Genomic DNA, 24,455 nt, shown 5'->3' with positions numbered 1-24,455 from the left:
TAAGTTGAACTCATAAACTGGTAGTCTTCCCTCCCTGTTCTATGGTAGATATAAATACCCTGACAACAATAGTAGTCTATCATTGATGAATCAATTGAAACAAATACAAACAGCAATCATCTTTGGAATATATGTGGGATGCAGAGCTAAACATAGCATGGCCCTAGTACTCAGAAGCTGATGGTCTAAAGAGGAAAGTAAGGTATATATGCGTATACATACAGAGCCCTGATACAGGACCAAGTACTGACTGTCATAGGAGAGAAAAATCCAAAATACTCTCTCTCCATTTTTTTTCTGTTTACCTTAACTTCACTGTTTCTTGAGGAAACTACTTCCTTAGCTGACAGTTCAAGTGGGAGCCACCCTTCCATTTCTTCCTTGCTGCTTCCAGGTCATTACCTATTCCTTTATTTAATGCAAACTGCTTTGTGCTTTAATGTTCACCTCATGTGGCTATTTCTATTTTTCTTATCATCTTTCCAACATTATTGTCTCCTGTGTGCTCATTTTATATATAGGATTTTTACAACTAGTTTACATTATTTGCAACCATTCCAAGTTCAGTCATTGTTTTTCACTTGGGTGACACATCTGACATCATAAACTAGAATTGAGCCTGTGGCCAGTTCTATCAAATGAGCTCTGCATTATCCCACTTGCCAAGCACTGTTACTGTTTCCACCACTAGGTGAGGGCTTTGGAAATGAATCAGTCTGATTGCCTGTATACTTGTTCTAGTGTTTTGTTTTTCCAGGAAGACCATAAAGGTTAAGTCAGACAATGGTATTAATATGTTTGGAATGGCCACCAGATATCAAAACTTCATGATAAACTTCGTTGTAGACATGTGAGGTCATATGCTCCACGAGGCTTACCTCTGTGTCACCCCTGGTCAGTGTCCTAATTGTTTCTTGTGTGGTTATTTATCCTCCCTTCACTTCTTTTTTTAAGATTTATTTATTTATTTGAGAGAGAGAGAGAGAGAGTGCATGAGTGGGGGAAGGGGCAGAGGGAGAGAATATCCAAGCAGACTCATGCTGAATGTGGAGCCCAATGCGGGGCTCTATCTCATGAGCCATGAGATCAGGAACTGAGCCAAAACCAGGAGTCAGATGCTTAACCAACTGCACCACCCTGGAACCCCTATTCCTCCCCTCACTGTTTATCTTTGTGCTGTACTGTGCTTTTTTCTAGGTTTTATCCTCCCGTCCCTCATAAGCTTTCCCTCACTTGTCTCAGGAATTCCTGTTCACTGGAAAATAGACCATTCTGTATTATCAGCTTTTTCACTGAAAATATTTTTTATTCCAATAACTCCTGTCTTAACTGACACCCATTTCTCAGTTGAAACTTCCCTTCTGCTGCCTTTTTGCTTGGCAGAAGCTGTTAATCTTACCCCATTTTCCAGAAGTGTAGTTCACATCCTCCTAACCCCAATATTGCTTTCAGACCATAAATCTCCACTCTTCTATACTAAAGGTGTCTTTAATATCTGAAGTTCCAGATGTTCGCTTGGATTCTCATATATCAGGGTTTCCTGTTCCCTTTTTTCCTTGATATTTTTTTCCTTTGCACACAAGTCTCCATATCTGTTCCTAGCCTCACTGGATTGGTCTTTTAATTTTATTCCTCCACTAACCATCATTTCTCTACCCAATAGTCAGAATGATCATTTAAAATTGTAAATTAGAAAAATTTTGCTCAAAATACTTTAATGGCTTCCCAACACACTTAGATCAAAATCCATAATCCTTACCATGACTTTCAAATCTTCATAGGATCTGGTCCCCAGATCTATGATGCTATCTTTTACAATTCTTCTTTAAAAAAAATTATTGAAATTCAATTAGCCAAGGAATAGTACATCATTAGTTTTTGATATAATGTTCAATGATTCATTATTTGAGTATATCACCCATTGCTCATCATATAACATGCTCTCTTTAATGCCCATCACCCAGTTATCCCACCCATTCTTCTTCTTCTTTTTTTTTTAGTTTTTTATCATTCACTCCACTTAGGTCACAGTGACGTCCTTTATGATCTTTGTACAAGTCACTCACCTTCCAATGGCAAGTGCTTTGTCACTACTACCCTTTCTCTTTGAAAATTTTGTTTTCAGATCTTTTCATGGTTTGCTTCCTCAATTTATTGAGATCTCTGCTTACCTTCTTAGAGAGATTTTCTCTGACTAGCATGTATCATACTTCTCTACCCCTGACCTGCTTTCAAATACTATCTATGTTTTGGTGGGTAGAAAGGTACACTGTGAGTTAAATTTCATATAATGGTTTTTACATCCTTCATGGAGAAGGTAAAAGGAATGTCAAGATTTAAAATAGATTTTATAAGAAATAGAAAACAGAATTGGTTATGAACACGGAGGAAGATTGCAGGCACACATTGAAGGACTAGAAGAATTCAAGAATATAAGCTTATAAATGCCACCAATCCATCAATGGCTATGGACATTTTTTTCAGAAACAAGTAGAAGAGTTGGGTTGGAGTGACTGAGGAGGTTGATGATGCTGGGGAGTGAGTGCAGTAATACACCACCTGGCCAGGTCTAGTTAAGAAAGCAAAGAAAACAGAGTAATGGATTTTGAGAAACTGCAGAGTTATTCATTCGTTAAGTATTTACTGTCTACTAAAGGGTAGGTCATGTTTTAGGTGCTGGGGGTGCAGCAGTGAATAGTAAAACATGTTCCCTTCTCTCAAGGAGGTCAAATTGAAACTACCCATTAAATAACTAATCCCCATCCCCCCCTCCACCCTCCCCTTAGCAATTCTACTTTCTTTCTCTATGAATCTGAATACTCTAAATAACCTTATTTAAGTGGAATCATATAATTATTGTCATTTGTGACTGGCTTATGCCACTTAGCATAATGTCCTCAACATTCATCCATGTCCTAGCATGTGTCAGAATATCCTTCATTTTTAATGCCAAATAACATTCCATTGTGTGGTTAGACCACATTTTGCTTATCCGTTCTTTTCGCTATGGACACCTCAGTGGCATTTGACTTTTGGCTCTTGGGAATTATGCTGCTATGAACATGGGTGTACAAATCTTTTTGAAACCTTGCTTTCAATTTTGGGGAATAAATACCCAGAAGTAGAATTGCTGGATCACACTTTAATTCTATTTTTAATTTTTTGAGGAACCAACATACCATTTTCCATAGTGGCTGCACCATTTTACATTCCCAATGGTGCACAAGTACTCCATTTTTCAACATCATTGTCAACACTTGTTATTTTCTGTTTTACTGTGGTTCTTGTTGATAGTAGACATCCTAATGACTATGAGGTGGTAGGTATCTCATTGTGGTTTTCTTTTTTTTAAAAGATTTTATTTATTTCTTTGAAAGAGAGAGATAGGGAAAGAGAACGAGAAGCAGACTTCCTGCTGAGCTGGGAGCCACCATGCCAATGTGGGGCTTGATCCTAGGACTCTGAGATCATGACCTGAGCTGAAGTCAGATGCTTTACTGATTGAGCCACCCAGGAGCCCCTCTCATTGTGGTTTTCATTTGCATTTCCCTAATGACTAGTGCTGTTAAGCATCTTTTCAAATGCTTGTTGGCCATTTGTATATCTTTACAGAAATTTTTATTCAAGTCCTTTACCGGTTCAAAAATTGGGTTGGGATTTTTTTTGCCTTTTTTATTGAAATATTATTGACAATATCTTATTAGTTTCAATATCTTACTATCTTAATACAATATCTTATTCGTTTCAAGTGTGTACCATGATTTAATATATTTTATACATTATGAAATGATCCCCATAAGTATAGTTACCATCACTGTACAAAGTTATTATAACATTATTGACTGTATTCCTTATGCTATACATTATAACTCCATGATTTATTTTATAACTGGAAGTTGATACCTCTTAATCATTTTCACCTATTTTCCTATTCCCCCAATCCTTCCCCTCTCTGGTAACCAACAGTTTCCTGTATCTAGAGTCCGTTTCTGTTTTGTTTTCTTAGATTCCATATGTAAGTGAAATCACATGGTATTTGTTTTTCTCTGAGTTATTTTACTTAGCATAATACCCTCTAGATCCATCCCTGTTGTGGCAAATGACAAGATTTAATTATTATGGGTGAGTAATGTTCCATTTTATATATATGGCACATCTTCTTTATCCATTCTTCTATTGATGGACACTTAGGTTGCTTCCATATCTTAGCTATTGTTAAAAATGCTGCAATAAACATAGGGTCTATGTATCCCTTTGAGTTAGTGTTTTCATTTTCTTTAGGTAAATACCCAGTAGTGGAATTACTGGATCATATGGTATTTCTAATTTTTTGAGGAACTTCCATATTGTTTTCCATAGTGCCTGCATCCATTTACATTCCTACCAACAGTATATGCAGGTTCCCTTTTTTCCACATCCTCACCAACACGTTTTTTTGTCTTTTTGATGATAGCCACTCTGACCAATGTGAGGTGATATCTCATTGTAGTTTTGATTTGCATTTCCCTGATGATTGGTGATGTTGAGCATCTTTTCATGTGTCTATTGATCATCTGTATGTTTTCAAATCCTCTGCCAATTTTTTAATCATGTTGGGTTTTTTTTATATTAAGTTGTGTAACTTCCTTATATATTTTGGATATTAACCCCTTAGTGGATGTATGACTTGCAAATACCTACTCCCATTTAGTATGTAGTCTTTTCATTTTGTTGATGGTCTCCTTTCCTGTGCAGAAGCTTTTTAATTTGGTATAATCCCATTTGTTTATTTTAGCTTTTGTTGCCGTTTCCTGAGGAGATTTGTCTTAAAAAAATATTGCTAAGACTGATGACAAATAGCTTACTGCCTATGTTTTCTTCTAGAATTTTTATGTTTTCAGGCCTTCCACTCAGGCCTTTAATGCATTTTGAGTTTATTTTTGTATATGGTATAAGATAGTGGTCCAGTTTTGTCTTTTGCATGTAGCTGTTCAGTTTTCCTAGCACCATTTATTGAAGAAACTTCCTTTCCCCCATTTGATCTTTTTACCTCCTTTGGTCATAGATTAATTACCTATATATTCATGGGTTTATTTCTGGACCCCCCATTCTATTCTATTAGTCTATGTGTCTATTTTCATGCCAGTACCATACTATTTTGATTACTATAGCTTTGTAGTACAGTTTGAAATCAGGGAACATGATACCTCCAGCTTTGTTACACTTTCTCAAGATTGCTTAGCTATTTGGGGTCTTTTGGTGGTTTCATACAAATTTTATAATTTTTTGTTCTAGTTCTGTGAAAAACACCATTGGTATTTTGACAGGGATTGCACTGAATCCATAGATTTCTTTGGGTAGTATGGACGCTTTTAAAATGTTAATTCTCAGAATCCGTGAGACAGTGTATTTTTCCATTTGTGTTGTCTTCAATTTCTTTCATCAGTGTCATAAATCCCCCTTGGTTAAATTTATTCCTGGATATTTTATTATTGTTTATTTATTTATTTTTAATGTTTTTTTTATTATATTATGTTAGTCACCATACAGTACATACCTGGTTTCTGATGTAAAGTTCGATGATTCATTAGTTGCTTTTAACACCCAGTGCACCATGCAATACGTGCCCTCCTTACTACCCATCACCATATTTTATTATTTTTCATGCAACTATAAATGAAATTGGTTTTTTTTTGCATTTTTAAATTTTTTTTATTTAAATTCAATTTAATCAACATATACTGTATTATTAGTTTCAGAGGTGCAATTTAGTGATTCACTGTTTGCATACAACACCCAGTGCTCATTACATCAAGTGCCCATCACCCAATTATCCCTTCCCCTCCACCCCCCACCTCCCCTCCAGCAACCCTCAGTTTGTTTCCTATAGTTAAGGGTCTCTTATGGTTTGCCTCCCTCTCTGTTTTCATCTTTATTTTATTTTTCCTCCCTTTCCCCTATGTTCAACTCTTTTGTTTCTTAAATTCCACATAAGTGTGAAATAATATGGGGTTTTCTTAATTTCTCTATTAGCTCATTAGTATATAGAAATGCAAGTGATTTCTGCATATTAATTTTGTATTCTGCAACCTTCCTGAATGTATTCTAGTAGTTTTTTAGTAGAGTCTTCAGGGTTTTCTATATATAGTATCATGTCATCTGCAAATAATGACAATTTTACTTCTTTTCTAATTGGTATGACTTTATTTCTTTTCATGCTGTGGCTAGGACCTGTAATACTATGTTGAATAAAAAATGGTGAGAGTGGACATCCTTGTCTTGTTCCTGATCTTAGAGAAAAAGCTTTCAGCTTTTCACCTTTGGGTATGTTAGCTGTGGGCTTATCATATATGGTTTTTTTACATTAGGTACCCTTCTTCTATCCTCACTTTGTTGAAAGTTTTTATCATAAATGGATGTTGAATTTTATCAAAGCCTTTTTTTCTGCATCTATTAAAATGATCATATGGTTTTTTCCTTTTTTTGTTATTGTGGTGTATCACATTCATTGATTTGTGGATTTTGAACCATCTTTGCATCACTGGAATAAATCCCACTTGATCATGGTAATCTTTTAAATTAATGTACTGTTGAATTTGATTTGCTAATATTTTGTTGAGGGTTTTGGCATGTATGTTCATCAGGGATCTTGGGCTGTAATTTGTGTGGGTGTGGTGTCTTTGGTTGTGATACCAAGGTAATGCTGGCCTCATAAAATGAGTTTGGAAGTGTTCTCTCTTCTTCAATTTTTAAAAATAATTTGAGAAGGATAGGTCTAACTCTTCTTTAAATGTTTGGTAGAATTTACCCATGAAGCCATCTGGTCCTGGACTTTTTATGTCACTTCTCTGATTTGTCTTTGAATCCCTCATAGCATATATGCCATTACTTTGCTCCACTTATGAAAACTGGGGTTCAGGAAAGCTGAATGTCTGTTATGGGATGGATTCAGAGGCACTGGGCCATATCTGCATATACTCTGAGGTCCTGACTGAGTATCAAGTACATTAGGTCTCCAAATAACCCTGTAATTAGCACTTCTAGAACAATAGAAAGGAATGCCATCTGAGGAAAACCCTTGAGTTGGGCATGCATTGGTCTGTAAAAGTTTTCATTGTCTCATCCCAAAATCCACATGAGGTGACTTTCAAGAAGGAAAGGTATCCTGGGAGTCATACTGCTTGGAGGAATTTGGAGGTGTCAGTTTCAGTTTGGTGGTGTGGGAATTACTCCCAGCTGAACTACAGAGATATGTTCTCTGTGTAGGAGAGGTCAAGACTAAGGAGGAACAAACTGAGAATCTGCAATGGAGGGAAGGTCATCTTTTTATTCAGTAAACATCTATCACATGCCTAAGTCAGGCACTTGGCTAGGGAGGAAGGAATAGAATCACAACTTGGTCAAAACTAAGTCTAGTTTGTATCTATCAAATTCCAAAGCCTAGGGAAGTATTGAAAACTAGATACAGAAATGGATAAATGTTAACCGTTAATCTCTGCTTCCTGTTTCTGTCTTCTTGACAGTACAGCTTTTGCTTTGATTTCCTTCTTTGACCATTTAGGTAAAAATTAGAATGGTTGACTTAAATGTGCCATTTTGGAAAGGGCAAGGGAAATTAAAAGGTAATTTTCCTTTATTGCTTTAAAAATCTGAGATTAAATAAGCTGCTGCTTCTCCTCACCTATAGAACACAAAGGACTTATGAAGCTAAAGAAAGTGTTTGCTGTTTGGAATGATTGTTTCAGAGACTTGGTCATAAACAGCTTATATGATGACTAAATGAAATAACATGAAAGCTTCTAGCAAAGTCAAGGTAGTGGGGTTCTTTCCTTTCTCCTTTTTTCTTTGTCTATCCACAAAAAAAGAGATTACTAAGCAAATTAATAAGTAAGCAGGCAAACAAATAAAGTGCTATTTAATAGCAGAGGCATTTAGCAGCAGGCCTCTATTCACACAATGAAGTTGCTAATTATAAATGAGTCCCATGTAGTATTTAAGGCATTTACAAGGCTCTTAGAAGCCTTAGAGCTCTGTCCCCCTTCCACTTGTAGCAATGTGGCTGCAATTCTTAAAGAGAAAGAACAGTATTGCTTTATAAAAGTCCTATTAGTGAGATGATTAATATACTTAAACCAACACTTTCTCATTTATTCCACACCCCCTCTCTGATTGAAAACCCTAAAGTCAGCATGGGCAGGCAGAGCAGGAGGGCATGGCATACAAAGCCTTTGCCATGTACACTGTGATCCAGCTACAGCAGACTTCTTGTCATCCCCCCAAATAAGCAGTGCCCTTAGCTTGTGCTGAATCTTCATCTGATGAGCTCCTGGTTATCTTCTGTGACCCAGCTCACAAACTTCATTGCCTTCTCTGAGCTACATTTTCCAACATCTGTAGGTACTTTGCCCTTCATTTTACTGAATTCCCATCATACTTTGCTCATATCTGTTAGAACTCTGATCATATTATATAGCACTAATGTGTTCCTACAGCTCTCTCCCCCAATGGACTGTAAACTCCTGGAAAAACAGGGATTGAAATGGATTCATCTTTTAACCTTCCCACCTATCCCTAAACACCTGGCATAGTTTTGACCCAGTAGACATTCAGTAAATATTTGGCAAAGTTATACTAGGATCAGGAAGGTAAATGGCAGTATGGTCTAAAGGGGGAAAAGATCAAAATGGTAGGGACTCTGACGTAAAGAAGAAAAGAAAGAGATTAGGAGAAAGGGGTCAGTAAAAGAAGATGGGAATAGAGAAACCCTGGAAGGAAACAAGTAAGAAGCAGAGAAGTAAAGTAAAATACAGATGCTGGGAAGCAAACTAACATAGAGAAAGGTAACAAATGAGGTGTGTGACATTAGGGCAATGCAAGTAGTTATCACTTTTCATCAAATACACTTGGGCATTTCTGAAGCTCATCTATCCCCATCTTTTCCCTAGAAACAAAAAGGGATGGAAAAAAGAAAAGGTCAGAGTGCAGAGGGAGGCAACAAACACTATAGACTATGAGCTCGGCTTCTCTCTTCTGATCTAGACCTGAGCTTTGTTTCCTCTTTTCTTCATGGAGGGTCCATGTGTACACAAATCATATATGTGGGAACAAATGGGCACATGTGTACATGTTTGTTTCCCATTTTTTTTATTCTGAAAAAAAAAAAAGAATTACAAAGGACAGTGTCATAACAAAGGTAGAAACAGCAGGGGGCTTGCTGTGTCAGAGGGAAACATTTGCATAGCTCCCTGGGGAGGCCTTGACTCCTGCCTGCAGCCATGTATGAGTGGAAAACCCTGGTGTGACCCCTAGCTTGCTGAACACATTAACAGTGCATGAAGGGTGAGATACTGTTGTAATGATGCATGTAAACATGCTATAGTATTTATTGTGTCTTTAAGATGAAATGACTTTCAGACTCACATAGCTCTCTTCCTCACAGGGGATGTGCCACTTGATGGTTGAAGCCTTTTGGAGTTATTTCTCGGGTAACCAAAAAGTGCCTCGCACCTATAGAAAGCAACACAGTACAGCCCTGGATAAAAGTCAGGAGCCCAGGTGGCTAGTGTGGGCTCTGCTACTCAGTCTGAGGCTGAGTTTTATCATCTGTCAAATGGGAGTAATCTCACCTACCTACTTGATAGGGTTACTGTGAGGATCAAATCACATGAATATATAAGACCCTACATGTGACCAACATTTCACAGCTTTCCAGTGATTCTTACCACCATGCTTTCATCTGATCCTCTCAACAACCCTGCCAAATATTTTGATTTTCATTTTACAGATGAAGAGACTAAAACACAAAGAGAAGTGACCTGGCCAAAGCCACATAGCTAGTAAACCAGGATGATGCAAGTTTTCTGTTTTCAAGCTCATCTTCAGTTATCCTTAGACACAAACCTGGCTACTCAGTGCTATTGGCTTCCTGGCCCCTGTTTCTTAACTTCCCTCATGGCTCCTCCTCCCTACAGCCTCTGAAGGTGCTCTGTGTAATGAATTAATTAGCTTTTGTTTTGTCCCCTCTTCTCCCCTACTTTTTCTGGCTCCTAGAAAAAAACACCATCAGCCCCAACAAAGAAAACCAGCACCACCTTCAACATCGTGGGAACAACCTATCCCATCAATCTGGCCAAGGACACTGAGTTCTCCACCATCTCCAAGGGTGCTGCTCCCAGTGCCTCCTCAACCCCGACAATTATTGCTTCGCCCAAGACCACCTACGTGCAGGACACCCCGACTGAGACCAAGACCTACAACAGTGTCAGCAAGGTTGACAAAATTTCCCGCATCATCTTTCCTGTGCTTTTTGCCATTTTTAATCTGGTCTACTGGGCCACCTATGTCAACCGGGAGTCAGCTATCAAGGGCATGATCCGCAAACACTAGATAGTGGTGATGCAGCAACCAGAGCACTGTATACCCTAGGAAGCATCCAGGCACCCAAACCCCAGGGTTCCCCTTCCTGTGTTTCAGGATTCTTCTTTTTAACTATCAACCAAGCTGTGACTCTCAATTCATATTTATGAATCTCAATGAAAAAATAATAACAGAAAAATTACTTGTCCCTCTGACATTGCTGAGTGTACCCTCATCGGAGCCAAACACTGCCATTTGTTCAGTTGCTCATCTTAGTCTGCCAGTCTCCCCCAGCTGAGGGCATTACATGTATTTTATTGTACTCTGCCCACTGCAGAAACAACAGGAGACTGTACTACTCGTAGTGGGAAACTTGGCTATTTGAGTCGTCCAGACCAAGGAGGATTATTGACTGGTCCAGATCAGATTATTCTGATTCATTCATGGGTCAGGCTATCCCATCTGGTCCTGGCCTGCTATTTCCTTTGCCTACAGGAGGGCCCACTATGCAAAAGTACTGCTAGCCAAGGCAGGAGCCAGTGATAACCTCTAAACCTGGCCCCAGCCTCTTTATTGGCTTGAAGGTTAGTGGGGACAGTTGAGGCTCACTACTGTCAATGATATATGGCCAAAACAGATAGAACCAACTAGGCCAACCTGGCCCTAAGATGGCTGATGCTCTGCCATGTTCAGCCCCTCAGGAAAATAGTATCTTCTTTGATATATCTCTCCTTCAGAAAAGCCCTTTGACCCCCCTTGTAGCCAGCTGGACACTGCTTAGTCTGGACTCATTACTGCCTGCAAATTCTTCAGGAAAAGGATCAAGTATTTTTGTAATTTATACTAAAAAGGGACAAACAGAAACAAAAAGATCTAGATCAAAGGCCTACACAATATATATTTTTTTAATTAGGTAAGAAAGTCACCTCCCTTCCATGGCACCTAGTCAAATACTGGATGGGGCAAGAGATTTGGGCTGGGTGGTAAAAGTAAAGTCTGGCTCAAAAGAGAGGGCCACTGACAGGTGAAAGTCCAATTCTTCCTTCCATGCCCTCTACACCCTAAATGCTATCCTAGGCCTAAGAACTCTTCTCCCATTATGACAGGGAACTCTGGCCCTCTGTTGATGCCAATTCTCAGAGGGGTGAATTGGAGTCTAGTTGATTTTTGAGTCAAGTTAATCATTATTACCAGTTTGTTAATATATTACTTAAGGGCCATTTGATCTCATTTGTTCTTCATGTATTATAATTGTTAAATTTTTATAAGGTAGATAAACTGAGTCTTGAATGTTGGAATGACTTCCCGGGGCACCTTACGAGTGTCTGTAATAGAGAACTATCATGGGTCCCTTTCCAAAGACCAAAATAAAGACAGGATGAGAAACCAGGTCCACTTGACCTCTGAATCAGCACAATCTCAACAGTCCTGCTGATTCCTGAATGCAGTTTGGTTGGACACTGAAAGGATTTGTATAAAGAAGTCACAATGTGTCACCCAAGACCACTTCTAATAGTCACAGCTCAATGGAATGATATTAAGATGACAGTCCCAGTCACTAGTCCAGATATCCCAGAAGCCCAAAGTAAAGCCACAGATGGCACCAAAATCAGACTCTCCCTGCCCACTCCCTAAACAAAGCTCCTAAGGGGTCTATCATTAGCCACTGGTTGCCTCTGCACCCATCCTTCCCCCCATCCCCTGCTTCTTTGCCATTGCTGGGATAATGCATGCCAGTCCCATTATTTCTAAGAGTATGTCTGTAGGCAAATTCATGACTAGAAGAGTGTAGTGTTGTGGGTATGTGGGAATGAGGGGTGGTGGGGTGGGTGGGGCTGTTAATGATCGTCTAAAGGAGTTTAGAATGAAAGCCTGACCTTTGCCTTTTTGTAGAAATTGTGTTTCCAAATGCTTTGGTGCAATGTTTAGCGGCTGTTTATTAAACTTCTGAATTGTACTCAGACTGGAGAACTTTTTTTAAAATTTAGATCTATTTTAGAAAGAGTATACACGAGCAGGGGGAGGGGAAGAGGAGAGGGAAAGGGAAAGAATCTCAAGCAGACTCTCTGCAGCATGCAGAACCTGATGTGGGATGTAGGGCTCGATCCCACGACCCTGAGACCATGACCTGAGCCAAAATCAAGAGTTGGACACTCAACTGACTGAGCCATCAAGGCACCTCAAGAGACTTTTTTTTTACTCATCTTTCACCCCCACTCTCAAGTCACCCTTACTTTCTACTTCTTAACACTATTGAAATAAGCTGGAGAAAGGGTATCCCCAGAGCAAGAGACCTATTACAGTTGATCCAAAATGGAACCCATGTGAAAACATAGCTTTGAATGACTCAAGGGTCTCATTACCTAATAAGACAGAAAAGGAAACACCTGCATTGTTTCCTCTGCTAAATTCACCCGCTCCCAGGAAATAAAGTCATTCTCATTGCAATTCTAAAGGTTTTCTCTGTCACACTGATTACCATTTTTCTTAGTCAATAGTTCCCTTAGGTAATAGCTAGTTATTAGAGTGGATGTCTGGTTGGTTGATCCATGTGTTGGGAAATGGATGATGACCTTTATTTCTAAGAGTTTAGAAAAATCTGGGAAATAATCTCATGAGATCTGCTCAAGGAAATCACTTGGCTCCTAGATGATGGGAGAAATCTCTTTGGGAGAGCATTTCAAATCATATAAAAAGTTTTCTTGAGACTTTGCCAATCTGACCCTCATTGCATGTTTCAGCCCTGTAGTTATCTGATGGATGCCTTGCTGCTGCAATAACCTCACAGTCCCTTGACCAGTTCAACCATACCCCCAGAACAGCCAGGCAAGGTACAGATGGCAGCCTCTCTGACAAAACTGCATACCAGTATTTAAGGATTGTTTTCTTGAACCCTCTGAAGCCACTTTGCCTCAGAAAACTATTCCCCTAGTCTTAGGGAAAAGCTCAAGCTATTCCCATCAGCACTTCTATTACTGAACTTCCCTAAGAGTTTGAAGCTGTATCTCAAACTGGGACCTATATCTCTGGACTCAAGTAGTTTATGATATTTAGAACATCAGAGACCTATCCATAGCAGCTCTAGGAGCTGCTGGAAGAATGCCTAACACATAATAGGCACTCAATAAATATAAATAAATGAATGCTAATTTAGATCAGAGCTACATGGGGGAGGGTTTCTTCAGAGTGGTGGTGGAGAGGAAACTAAACCATTATCAGTGGAGATTAATGGAAATAAAAGTAATGTTTAACCTTCTAAAGCAACTCTAAGAGCATCCAGGTACTAATAAATATGCTCTATTTTAAGTCATTTTAAATATATTTTTTCTATTTAAATAATTGTTTGCTCCTATGGTGCTTTTAAATTTGGAGGGTTCATTTAATGACATATTACTTCCTTATGTGAAAGTACTGAGGGCAGGAGAGGAAGGCCTGGCTGAGCACCAGGAACCTTTGAACGTCTCAAGCATAGCCCACTGGACAATCTAGGATGCATCTGTGTTATGAAACCCTTCAGTGGGCTTCCCAGTCTGAGCTGGCCTTCTGGAACTCTGAATCCTTCCAGTAAGTCTCCAGAACATGGAACAAATAAGGAAAATGGAAAAGGAAAAGCACGATTAGGGGAAACTCTGTCAAAGAGACCCTAGAATTGGAGGCAGGGATCTTTCTTCTGTATTGACAGCTTCTGCCTAGAAATGTTAATCATGTGGCCATCCAGTAGAATAAGGCTAAAGGTGCCAGCCCTTGTTGACTGGGCAAGCTGCCCTCTGGGGCCTCCTACCCTTTTCCATCAGAGAGCAACCTGGATCTGTTTTGCCTTGCTTCTGCCTTGCTTCTGGAGCTCCAACAATTTGATATCATGGGGAAAGCACTGAGAAGAATGAACATCCGATTTTAACCAAGGCTCAATTCCATCGCAGATGTTGTGTAATGATGTTGGACAAGTCCCTCCCCTGAGCTCAGACTTAGCTTCACAATTAGTAAAATAGAATTCTGATCAGAGCCAAGTCTACAGAGTATGCTTTCCAGCAGCTGCCCTAGTGGCCCACTCTACCTCTGCATGTCACCACGTCCTGGAGCGCCTACATTAGCCCACCCCAGGAACACAAATCCCATCCTTTGGTTGCCTATCACACAACTCATATGGGTTGGCAGCTTCAAAAGAATTTGACTAAACACCGAGATAATGAGGTGGCTAAACAGGGGAATGCAGGGGCCAAACTCAGTTCTAGTAGGGACCTCCTCAAGCCCCACACCATATCCTTGGCCTGAGCTTGATGTGGCAAGGTCTTGTGTAATGAGGTATAGGATTATTAGCAGCCCAGCTCCAGTCCCATCATGAGAAAAGTTGGGTCTACATTGAGAAGGATAAGGGGGGGGCTGGCATCAGGCAGAGGTCCCCCAGGTAAGCCAAGAGCACGTACTGAGAACAACAACAACAAAAAAACCCTTCTCCTTTGTTTTTCCCTCGAAGGTTCAGCTTTGGGGAGAACAGAAACCATGAGAAGGAACTCCCTAAACTTGTGACCAACTCAACAGAAATTATGGGATCTTCACATATTATCAATCCCTTCTCTTCTGTCACAGAAAAAGGTGGCCTCCCTTCTAAGACCAGTCTTCCCTTTGTTCTTCATTCCTGCTCCTCTCTTCTATTACCGGCTCTCAGTGAATCTACTCCTGCTGAGTCACCACTGCCCTGGCTAAAACCTAAAGGCATTTTTTCAGTTATCTTACTTGACCTATCAGCAGCATCTGACACTGTTGACAATGACTTTATTATTTGGTTTCTATGACACCACAGTCTCCTGATACCCCTACTTTTCCCCCTGCTACCTTTTTGTTTGTCATGATTTTCCTATTTAACTTCTCTCATTTCTTAAAGGCTAGGGCTCCCTAAAGTATTTTTGCTTTTCTCTTATCACTTTATACACTCTCATTGAATGATCTCCTCTGTCTTGATAGCTTCAGTGACTGCATATTTCAGTTATCTTTAGTAATGTAACAAACTACCCCCAAATTTAATAGCATAAAACAGCAACTGTTTATTATTTCTATGGGTCAGGAATGTGGACAGGGCATATCAGAGATGGCTTGTCTCTCTTCCACAATGCCCAGGACCTCAGAAAGGAAGACTCAAATAAGTAGGGGTGACTCAATTGACTGGAGATGGAGAATCTACTTCAAAGCTCCATGTGACAGGGGATTTTGTGGTGAGATATAGGCATATTAGTTGCTCAGCTCCAGTCCTGTCCATCAGGGAAAATGTTGGGTTCTACATCAAGAAGATGAGGGAGGTTCTGGGTGCCAAACCAGGAGGTAGGGTCCTTAATTCATATGTCTGGCAGCTGGGCTGTGATGGTTGAACGACAGCTTCAACTTGGATTGTTGAGTGGAACATCCATACATGGCCTTTCCTTATGGCTTCTCACAGCATGGAAGCTGGGTCCTGAGATGAAACATCTCTAGAAGAAGCTTCATGGAGAACAATGTTCTGAGAGAAACACATGGAGGTTGCATGGCTTTTATTGTCCTAACCTTGGAAGTAGCTGCATTTTGTTGGTTACAACAGAGTTACTAAGTCCAGTCCAGATTCAAGAGGAGGGACACAGACCTCACCTATTAATAAGAGGAGTTCCCAAAGAATTTGTAGACATGTATAAAAACTGCCACACCTCCTTTATGCAGTTGGTTGGCAAATCAACATCTCTAGTCTAGTTCTTTCATATCAAATTTAATATGTTCAAAGAACAACTCTTGACTTTTCAACCCACGCAATTCTTGGGTCATTCCTCTATCAATTAATAGAAGCAGCAACATTTGTCCAGATGCTCAAGTCAAAAACACAGAACTAATTCCTAACACCTCTCTTTCATCCCCACATTCACCACATCTGACAATCTTGTGCACCTAGTCTCTAATTTAAATTTCATATTGTACCACCTCCTCCTCACTTCCATTACCAGCACTCCAGTCCAAGCCTTCGTTATGATTTCAGCTGGATAACTACAGGACTAGCCCTTTAAACTGTAAACCAGATCACGTCACTTGCCTGTTTAATAGCCTTCAATGGCATCTTCTACACATAAAATCCAAAATATAACCCTGGCCTTAAAAGTCTTGCTCAGTCTCCTTACCACAATGCCTGCCTCACTTACAATGCATCAGCCATATTAATAGCACATCAAGTACTACTATGTCTTAGGGTCTTTATGCAGGGCTTCCTCAGTCTAGAATGTTCCTTCCTTTCTTGCCTTGACCTGGCTGACTCCTATTTATCCCTCAGTTTGCACCTGAAAGGTCATGTCTCTTATGCCTTGTCCTCCATTGCAAAGCATCTATGTGCTTGCTCCCCCTCCACTCTGTATTTCTCTCACTATCCCCACATTTATGATTGCAATCTCCCACTAGACTAAGCCCTATAAGGAGGAGCTGTCCCTGTATACCACTATGTAGAACTAAAACCACAGCCCAAACTCAGCAAATGCTTATTGAATAAAATAACTTTTGAGCTGGGATTTAAAGGATGATTCAGAATTTGCCAGGCAAAGAAAAAAAAAGACATTCAAGACCGATGCTCAAAGGCCCAGAAATGCAAAAGACCATAATGAGATATACAGCAAATTTATTTGTCTAACTGTTTAAGCATTCTACCAATTAGGATGGTTGGTGAGTATAGTGGCTCTGGACCTAAGAGGTGATGTGGGGGGCATAACCTATCATCTACCTGAGAACCTGGCTACATACCATCATCTTGCTGACCTATGATCTCAGAAGATTGGCTTCTATAAACCCAGAAAGATGATAGCAGTACATGTGAGCTGCTTTGGGGAAAGCCACTTGCTGTTCCCTAGAGTTGATGACTCCATTCCAGGCCAACTTCCTACAGACCCGGAATCTTAGAGTTTCTCATGCTTACAGCCACTCTCCAGCCTTGTTACACAACAAGCACATTTACTCAAGCTATTCCAAAGGCTACAGACCTCTTTTTCAGATAATTAAAGTTTCAAATGAAATGAACAGAAGTCCATGAAGGATAATAATAACACTGCTAGGTCCCATTGCAGACCACTAAATTTTATCATGGTCTCAGGACAACCTTGCAAGCTGCACCAGGCTAGGGGCTTAGGACTCTGCATTCCAGCAGATGGAGTTTTGTGCCTACTAGTGTCATGCTAGGCAAGGGCTCTAGGATCTTTATATACTTCAAGCTGGGACCCTTTTCTGAAATACAGATCTAGCCTATAATAATACCAGTCCCCTCCCTGCCTCTTCAAGGGAGAACTAGGAAAGGTTAATAAATGTTTATTGGCAAAGTAGAAAGCTAGTGATATCCTAGTAGAGGTAGTATCAGCCAATGAAATCCAAGGTCTTATTCATCATCAAACTCGCTCTGTGCTGATGTGAGGAATAGCTAATACTGACTCTGAAACTAATTTCCTCAAGCCACATTCATGCTGTGCTGGTCTCCTATGATGAGCTTCAACCAACTTTTCCAGGCTTTTATGGCACTAGAAGGTCTCTCCCAGGTTAAGGTCAGTGGGAGTTGGTACCCAAGTCTGGTGCACAAGTTAATGGTGTCTCAGCTAGGAATTTGTTCTATATACTTTGGCTTTAGGTCACAACCATACTAAAATCTCCTTGAAAGAGACATGATGACAGATGCAGCATAGTCTGAACCTTGGGCAGATGGCTACCTCCTCTTATAAGTATTAATATGTGTCTGTGTGAGAGGCTTTCAGATTGGTCCCTGTCCAAACCCATGAGAAGAATGAGATATCAACATGGTCATGGGGAAAGCTGGTGGTTGTTAGAACAAGTATGAATGGTAAAAAGACACAGGAACTGGGAAGCAAGAATACTGAGCTTTAATCTGGGTTATACAATGATCTCACTTGTAGGACTTCGGGGAATCACTTAACCTCTATGTAACATGAATATAATAAGAAAACTTCCAGGGAACACTAGATTAAATGAGCTACTGTACATGGAAGATCATTGGAATCATTAATTGCTGCTCATATGTAGGGAATAAATCTAATCCAAACACTGTTATTGAAAGTGATGTCACCAAAATGGTGACATAGAGAAGTCATTCCTGATTTTGCTTCCCCTCATAAGAACAACTAATAACTATTCACAGACAAGACACCACTGAAAGAACCCTAGGACATGGGACTTAGGCTGAAGCCCCAACTCCCTGTACCACAGAGGCCAAGACAGACTACATTAGAAGGGTAAGAAAAGCAGCTACATGTTGACTGCATATTGCCCCTTCCCCAAGATAGTTCATCATCACACAAAGAGGTCTCGCCAAAGCCTCTCATTCCTTTGGAGGGAAAAGAGAACCCAGGGAGGACAAGCAGCCCTCCCCAGCTTTGTGGAAGCCCCTACTCTGGTGTCACACCATAAGGATTGCAGGGGAATTTGCATGAATCAACCACTGGGAATCTGACTGAAGGAGAAAAAGGAAGGGCTTGTAACAACCAGCAGACTGCGTTTGTACCTGCAGGGCCCAGGCAGTAATCCCAACCAGTGACTCTGCTCATCTATAGCACCAAGTTGGGGACATAGTCTGACCTGGGAACTCAGTGGGGTGCAGATCCACCTGATTTGGATCCTTAAATGAGTTTTACTGGCCCTAGAGCTCAGTTTGCCCATGCCTTAGCAAGGTGCTGAGTTATAGCCCCACCCACTGTGGAAAGTGCTTTCCAGTCCCATCTGACCAGAAGGACTGGTGAGAACTTCTGGAACTGTGCAGCCCAGTGGCTTGAGCCGAGAGGTGAGCAGGCAGAGTAGATCACCCCAGAACAAAGCCAATATCAGGCATGGAGGATTCCTCTGCTATGCATGGGCAGTGAGATTAAGTTATAGAAATGGGTGAGGGTAGCTCCCAGCCTCTTCCAACCAAAAAGACTTTTTGGGAAATTGAGAGTAGCCTAGACCAGCCACTCCCCTCTCCAACCTAGGTAAGGGAGCTGAGACATAGCCCTACCTGCTGTAGAGAGCCTCATTTGACCAGAAAGGCTGTTAAAAACACCTGAAAGCTGTGAAGCCCAGCAGTTCTCAAGCTGAGATAAGGGCAGACAGAGATCATAGTTTGCAGAGCAAAGCCAGAGACCCTATTCAGCCAGGGAATTTGGGATGTGGGTAGGCTTGAGTTCACACAACAAATAAAGATCTCTACTGGTTTTAGAGCTGCTTCTCCCACTGCACATAGGAAAGGAAACTAATCTGTAGCCCTACTTATTGCTGAATACAGCCTTTAGCCTGCCTGATCAGGGAATCTTACCAGAGCACAGAAGCTGCATAGCCTATTTGACAGACCTGCATACAGTGGCACTTGAACAGAAAGCACAGCCCATGGCTTTCCCTATCTACAGAGCAAAACCAGTGGCCTTACATGACCAGGATATTCAGTGCACACCTTGGTCTGATTTGGTTCCCCAAACAATGAGCCATGAAGGCCCTGGGTCCTGTCCTGTTGCCCCACCAGGTCAGGAAAGCTAATTCATAGCCCCACCTGCTACTGAATACAGTACCCAGTCCTAACATCTAGTAACCCTGCCCAGAGATTCCAGGAAACCACAGAGCCCACCCTACAGACTCACTTGGGTAAGGAACAAAGTCAGCACTTTTATTCAGCTGGTCTCAATCTGAGGCACACCACCCACCCCTGACCTCAGAGCTCAAATGGTTACATCACCCAAAAATAGACCCTAATAGCAGGCCTTGCCTGCCCAAGGATATTACCAGCAGATAAATCCAGAAACTGAATCTGAGCTGTCTGGCAAAGAACTATGTCTGCCAAAGCAAACCTATAAAGTCCTAAGAAGACGCCATTTATTCAAATGTGCAAATATCAATATAAGGAATCAAGAGTCATGAAAAATCAGGTAAATACAACACCACTAAAAGAAACTAGTAAATCTCTAATAATTAACCTTAAAAATACAGAGATCTGTAAAATGTCAGAGAAAATCTTTAAAATAATCTTTCAAGGAAGTTTAGTATGGGGCACTTGGGTGACACAGTCAGTTGAGCATCTAACTCTTGGTTGCAGCTCAGGTCATGATCTCAGGGTTGTGAGATGGAGCCCTAACCGGGCTCTGCAGTGGGCTCCACACTGGGCGCAGAGCCTACTTGGGGTCTCTCCCTGTCTGTCTGCCCCTTCTCCCACTCACTCTCACTCTTGCTCTCTCTCCCTTTCTCAAAAAAAAAATAAGAATGAAACCTTGCCATTTGCAATGATATGGGTGGAGCTAAATAGTATAACGCTAAGCAAAATAAGTCAATCAGAGAAAGACAAATACCATATGATTTCACTCATATGTGGAATTTAAGAATGAAAAAAAAATGAGCAAAGGGAAAGAAAAGAAGGAGTGAGGCAAACCAAGAAACAGACTCAACTATAGAGAACAAACTGATTACCAGATGCGAGGTTAGTGGGGAGATGGGTTAAATAGGTGATGGGAATTAAAGAGTGCAATTGTGATGAGCACCAGTGTTATATGGAAGTATTGAATCATTACATTGTGCTCCTGAAACTAATATTACACTCTATGTTAACTGGAATTTAAATAAAAACTTAAAAAATAAATAAAATCAAGAACAGGAAAACAATAGATAATATTAACCAAACTTTGAGTTGGTTCTTTAAAACATCAGATTGACAAACCTTTAGCCAAACTAACCAAGATAAAAAGAGAGAAGACCCAAATCACCAGAATTATATATGAAAAATGAGACATTACAACTGATACCACATAAACACATTTAACCCTAAGAGAATAGTATAAACAACTATGCATCAAAAAACTGGACAGCCTAAAGGAAGTAGAAAATTCTTAGAAACATACAACCTACTGAATATATACTGGAACATACAAAGACTGAATCAGGAAGAAACAGAATGTATTAATATACTAATTACTAGTAAGGAGATTGACTCAGTAATAAAAAATTCCTCGATGAAGATAAGCCCAGGGGCGCCTGGGTGGCACAGCGGTTAAGCGTCTGCCTTCGGCTCAGGGCGTGATCCTGGTATTATGGGATCGAGCCCCACATTAGGCTCCTCCACTGTGAGCCTGCTTCTTCCTCTCCCACTCCCCCTGCTTGTGTTCCCTCTCTCACGGGCTGTCTCTATCTCTGTCAAATAAATAAATAAAATCTTTAAAAAAAAAAAAAAAGAAGCCCAGGACCAAATGGTTTCACTGGTGAATTTCCCAGACGTTTAAAAATTAATGCCAATCCTTCTCAAACTCTTCCAAAAAATCAAAGAAGAAGAAACACTCCCAAACTTATTTTATGAGGCCAGCATTACCTGTTACCAAAGCCATGAAATGACACTACTAGAAAACTATAGATCAATATCCCTGATGAATATAGATGCAAAAATTCTCAATAAAATACTAGAAAAATAAATTCAGCAACACATTAAAAAAATCATGCACCGTGATTAAATAGAATTTACACTTAGGATGTTTCAATATACACAAATCAATCAATGTAATACAGAACATTAATAAAATGAAAGAAAAAATCATATTATCATCTCAGATGTAGAAAAAGCATTTGAAAAAATTTAGCAGCCATTCATGATTAAAACTCTTAACCAATTAGGTAAGAAAGAACACATCTCAATATAATAAAGGCCATAAATGATAAGCCACAGCTAATGTCATACTCAATAGTGAAAGATTGAAAGTTTTTTCCTCTAAGATCAGTACTCAATAGTGAAAGATTGAAAGTTTTTTCCTCTAAGATCAGGAAAGAGACCAGGAGTGCACTCTCACCACTCTTAGTCAACATGGTATGGTAGTCCTTGCCAGAACAATCAAGCAAGAGAAAAATAAAAGGCATCAGAATTGAAAAGGAAGAAGTAAAACTGACTCTCTTTGCAGATGACATGGTTTTATATATAGAAAATCCTACTCTAGAAAAAACCTGTTAGCTCTAATTAATTCAGTAAAGTAGCAGGATACAAAATTAACATGAAAAATGAATAATGTTTCTATACATTAACTGAATTATCTGAGAAAGAAATATAAAAATGACCTCATTTACAATATCACCAAAAAGAATAAAATACTGAGGTATAAACTTAACCAAGGAGGTTAAAGATCACTATTCTGAAAACTATAAGACTTATGAAAGAAATCAAAGACATAAATAAATGCAAAGGTATCCTATGTTCATGGATTAGAAGAATCAATATTGTTAAGATCTTATACTACCAAAAACAATTGATAGATTCAATGCAATCATTATTACTATTCTAATGGGATTTTTAACAGAAGTAGAAAATAGAATCCTAGGGGCACCTGGGTGGCTCAGTCATTAAACGTCTGCCTTCTGCTCAGGGTATGATCCTGGCATTATGGGATCGAGCCCCACATCAGGCTCCTCTGCTGGGAGCCTGCTTCTTCCTCTCCCACTCCCCCTGCTTGTGTTCCCTCTCTCACTGGCTGTCTCTCTCTGTCAAATAAATAAATAAAATCTTAAAAAAAAAAGAATCTTAAAATTTATATGGAACCACAATAGACACTGAAGAGCCAAAGCAAGCCTGAGAAAAAACAAAGGGGGAGGCATCACATTATTTGATTTCATGGTATACTATAAAGCTATAGTAATCAAAACAGTACAGTACTGGCATAAAGAAACAAATAGACCAATGGAAAAAAATTAAGAGCCCCAAAATAAAACCAAGCATCTACAATCAATTAATATTTGAGAAAGGAGCCAAGAATACTCTCTGGAGGAAAGACAGTCTCTTCAATGAAGAGTGTGGGAAAATTGGATATTTACATGTAAAAGAATGAAACAAGATTGCTACCTCACACCCTTCACAAAAATTAACTCAAAATGGATTAAAGATTTAAATGTAGGACCTGAAATGATGAAACTCCTAGAAGAAAATATAGAGAAAAACTCCTTGACATGGGTCTTGGTAATTCTTTGGGTATGACACCAAAGAAAGCAAAAGCAACATAACCAAAAATAAACAAGGGAGACTACATCAAACTGAAAAGCTGCTGCACAGCCAAAGAAACCATCAACAAAGTGGAAAAGAGAAACTACAGAACCGTAAAAAAAAATTGCAAACTATATATTTGATAAGGGGTTAATATCCAAAAATAAGAAATTCATACAAGTCAAGAGCAAAATAACAATAATCCAATTTTAATTGGGCAAAAGGGGCATCTGGGTGGCTCAGTCAGTTAAGTGTCTGACTCTTGATTTCAGCTCAGGTCATGATCTCAGTGTCATGAGATCAAGTCCCACCTAGGGTTCCAAACTTAGTGGGGAATCTGCCCAAGATTCTCCCTCTCCCTTTGCCCCTCCCCCTGCACCTTTGTCTCTCTCTCTAAAATAAATAAATTTTCTAAAAAATGGGCGAAAGTCCTCAGTGGACATTTCTCCAAAGAAGATATATGAATGGCTAACAAGTATATAAAAAAATTCTCTACATCACTTGTTATTAGGGAATGCAAATCAAAACCACAATGAGATATCACTTCATGCCTGTTAGAATACCTATCACCAAAAAAAAAAAATGAGACAGGAAAAATGGCAACGTAGGAGGATCCTGATCTCATCCCACAGACACACTGAGATAACAGCTACATCTGTATGACGAATTCTTTAAATGACCCGAAGACTGACAAAACAGACTCCACAGTTAATCTTAGAGTAGAGGCCACATCGAAAAAGGTAGGAGAAACAAGGAAACAGTTGGGAGCCAACCCCCCTCCATTAGACTAAACACAAATGAGTGGGACACGACAAGCATTGAGAAATAAGAGGATTAAACCCCACACCAGGCACCCCAGGTTCAGGGGACCCACACTGGGAAGACAAGTTCCCATAACATTTGGCTTTGAAAACTAATAGGGCTTAACTTTGTGAGTTTTTACAATCACTCTGGGTCCTTTAAAAACAGTGGTTTTAGCTCCACAAGAGCTGGAGGGTGATAAGAAACTGAGTCTCCACCCTCAAAGAGCCAGCATAACAAATAACCTGGCTGAGACACAGCATAAAAGCAGCAGTTTGAAATACATCTGGGATATATATCAAAGAGATTTATTTACTAATTTCAAAATATGTTCTGGAGGGGCAGAAAT

At 39.8% G+C, this 24,455-nt stretch overlaps 1 protein-coding gene across 2 annotated transcripts in view; it reads left to right on the top strand.

Annotated features, from left to right (window-relative positions):
* Positions 1-12,292, top strand: part of GABRA3 (gamma-aminobutyric acid type A receptor subunit alpha3) — a 355,912-nt gene extending 343,620 nt beyond the window's left edge. For both annotated transcript variants that reach the window (XM_002927241.4, XM_034649729.1), the window contains exon 10: positions 10,030-12,292. In XM_002927241.4, coding sequence (XP_002927287.1) covers positions 10,030-10,365 — 336 coding nt within the window. In that variant the 3' untranslated portion in view covers positions 10,366-12,292. The remainder of the gene's footprint in view (positions 1-10,029) is intronic.
* Positions 12,293-24,455: the final 12,163 nt, after the last annotated feature.

The sequence above is a fragment of the Ailuropoda melanoleuca genome, chromosome X (genome assembly GCF_002007445.2).
Source record: "Ailuropoda melanoleuca isolate Jingjing chromosome X, ASM200744v2, whole genome shotgun sequence".
Classification (NCBI taxonomy): Eukaryota; Metazoa; Chordata; class Mammalia; order Carnivora; family Ursidae; genus Ailuropoda; species Ailuropoda melanoleuca.
The sequence above is the reverse complement of the archived record's forward strand: the minus strand, read 5'-3'. Positions and strand labels throughout refer to the sequence as shown.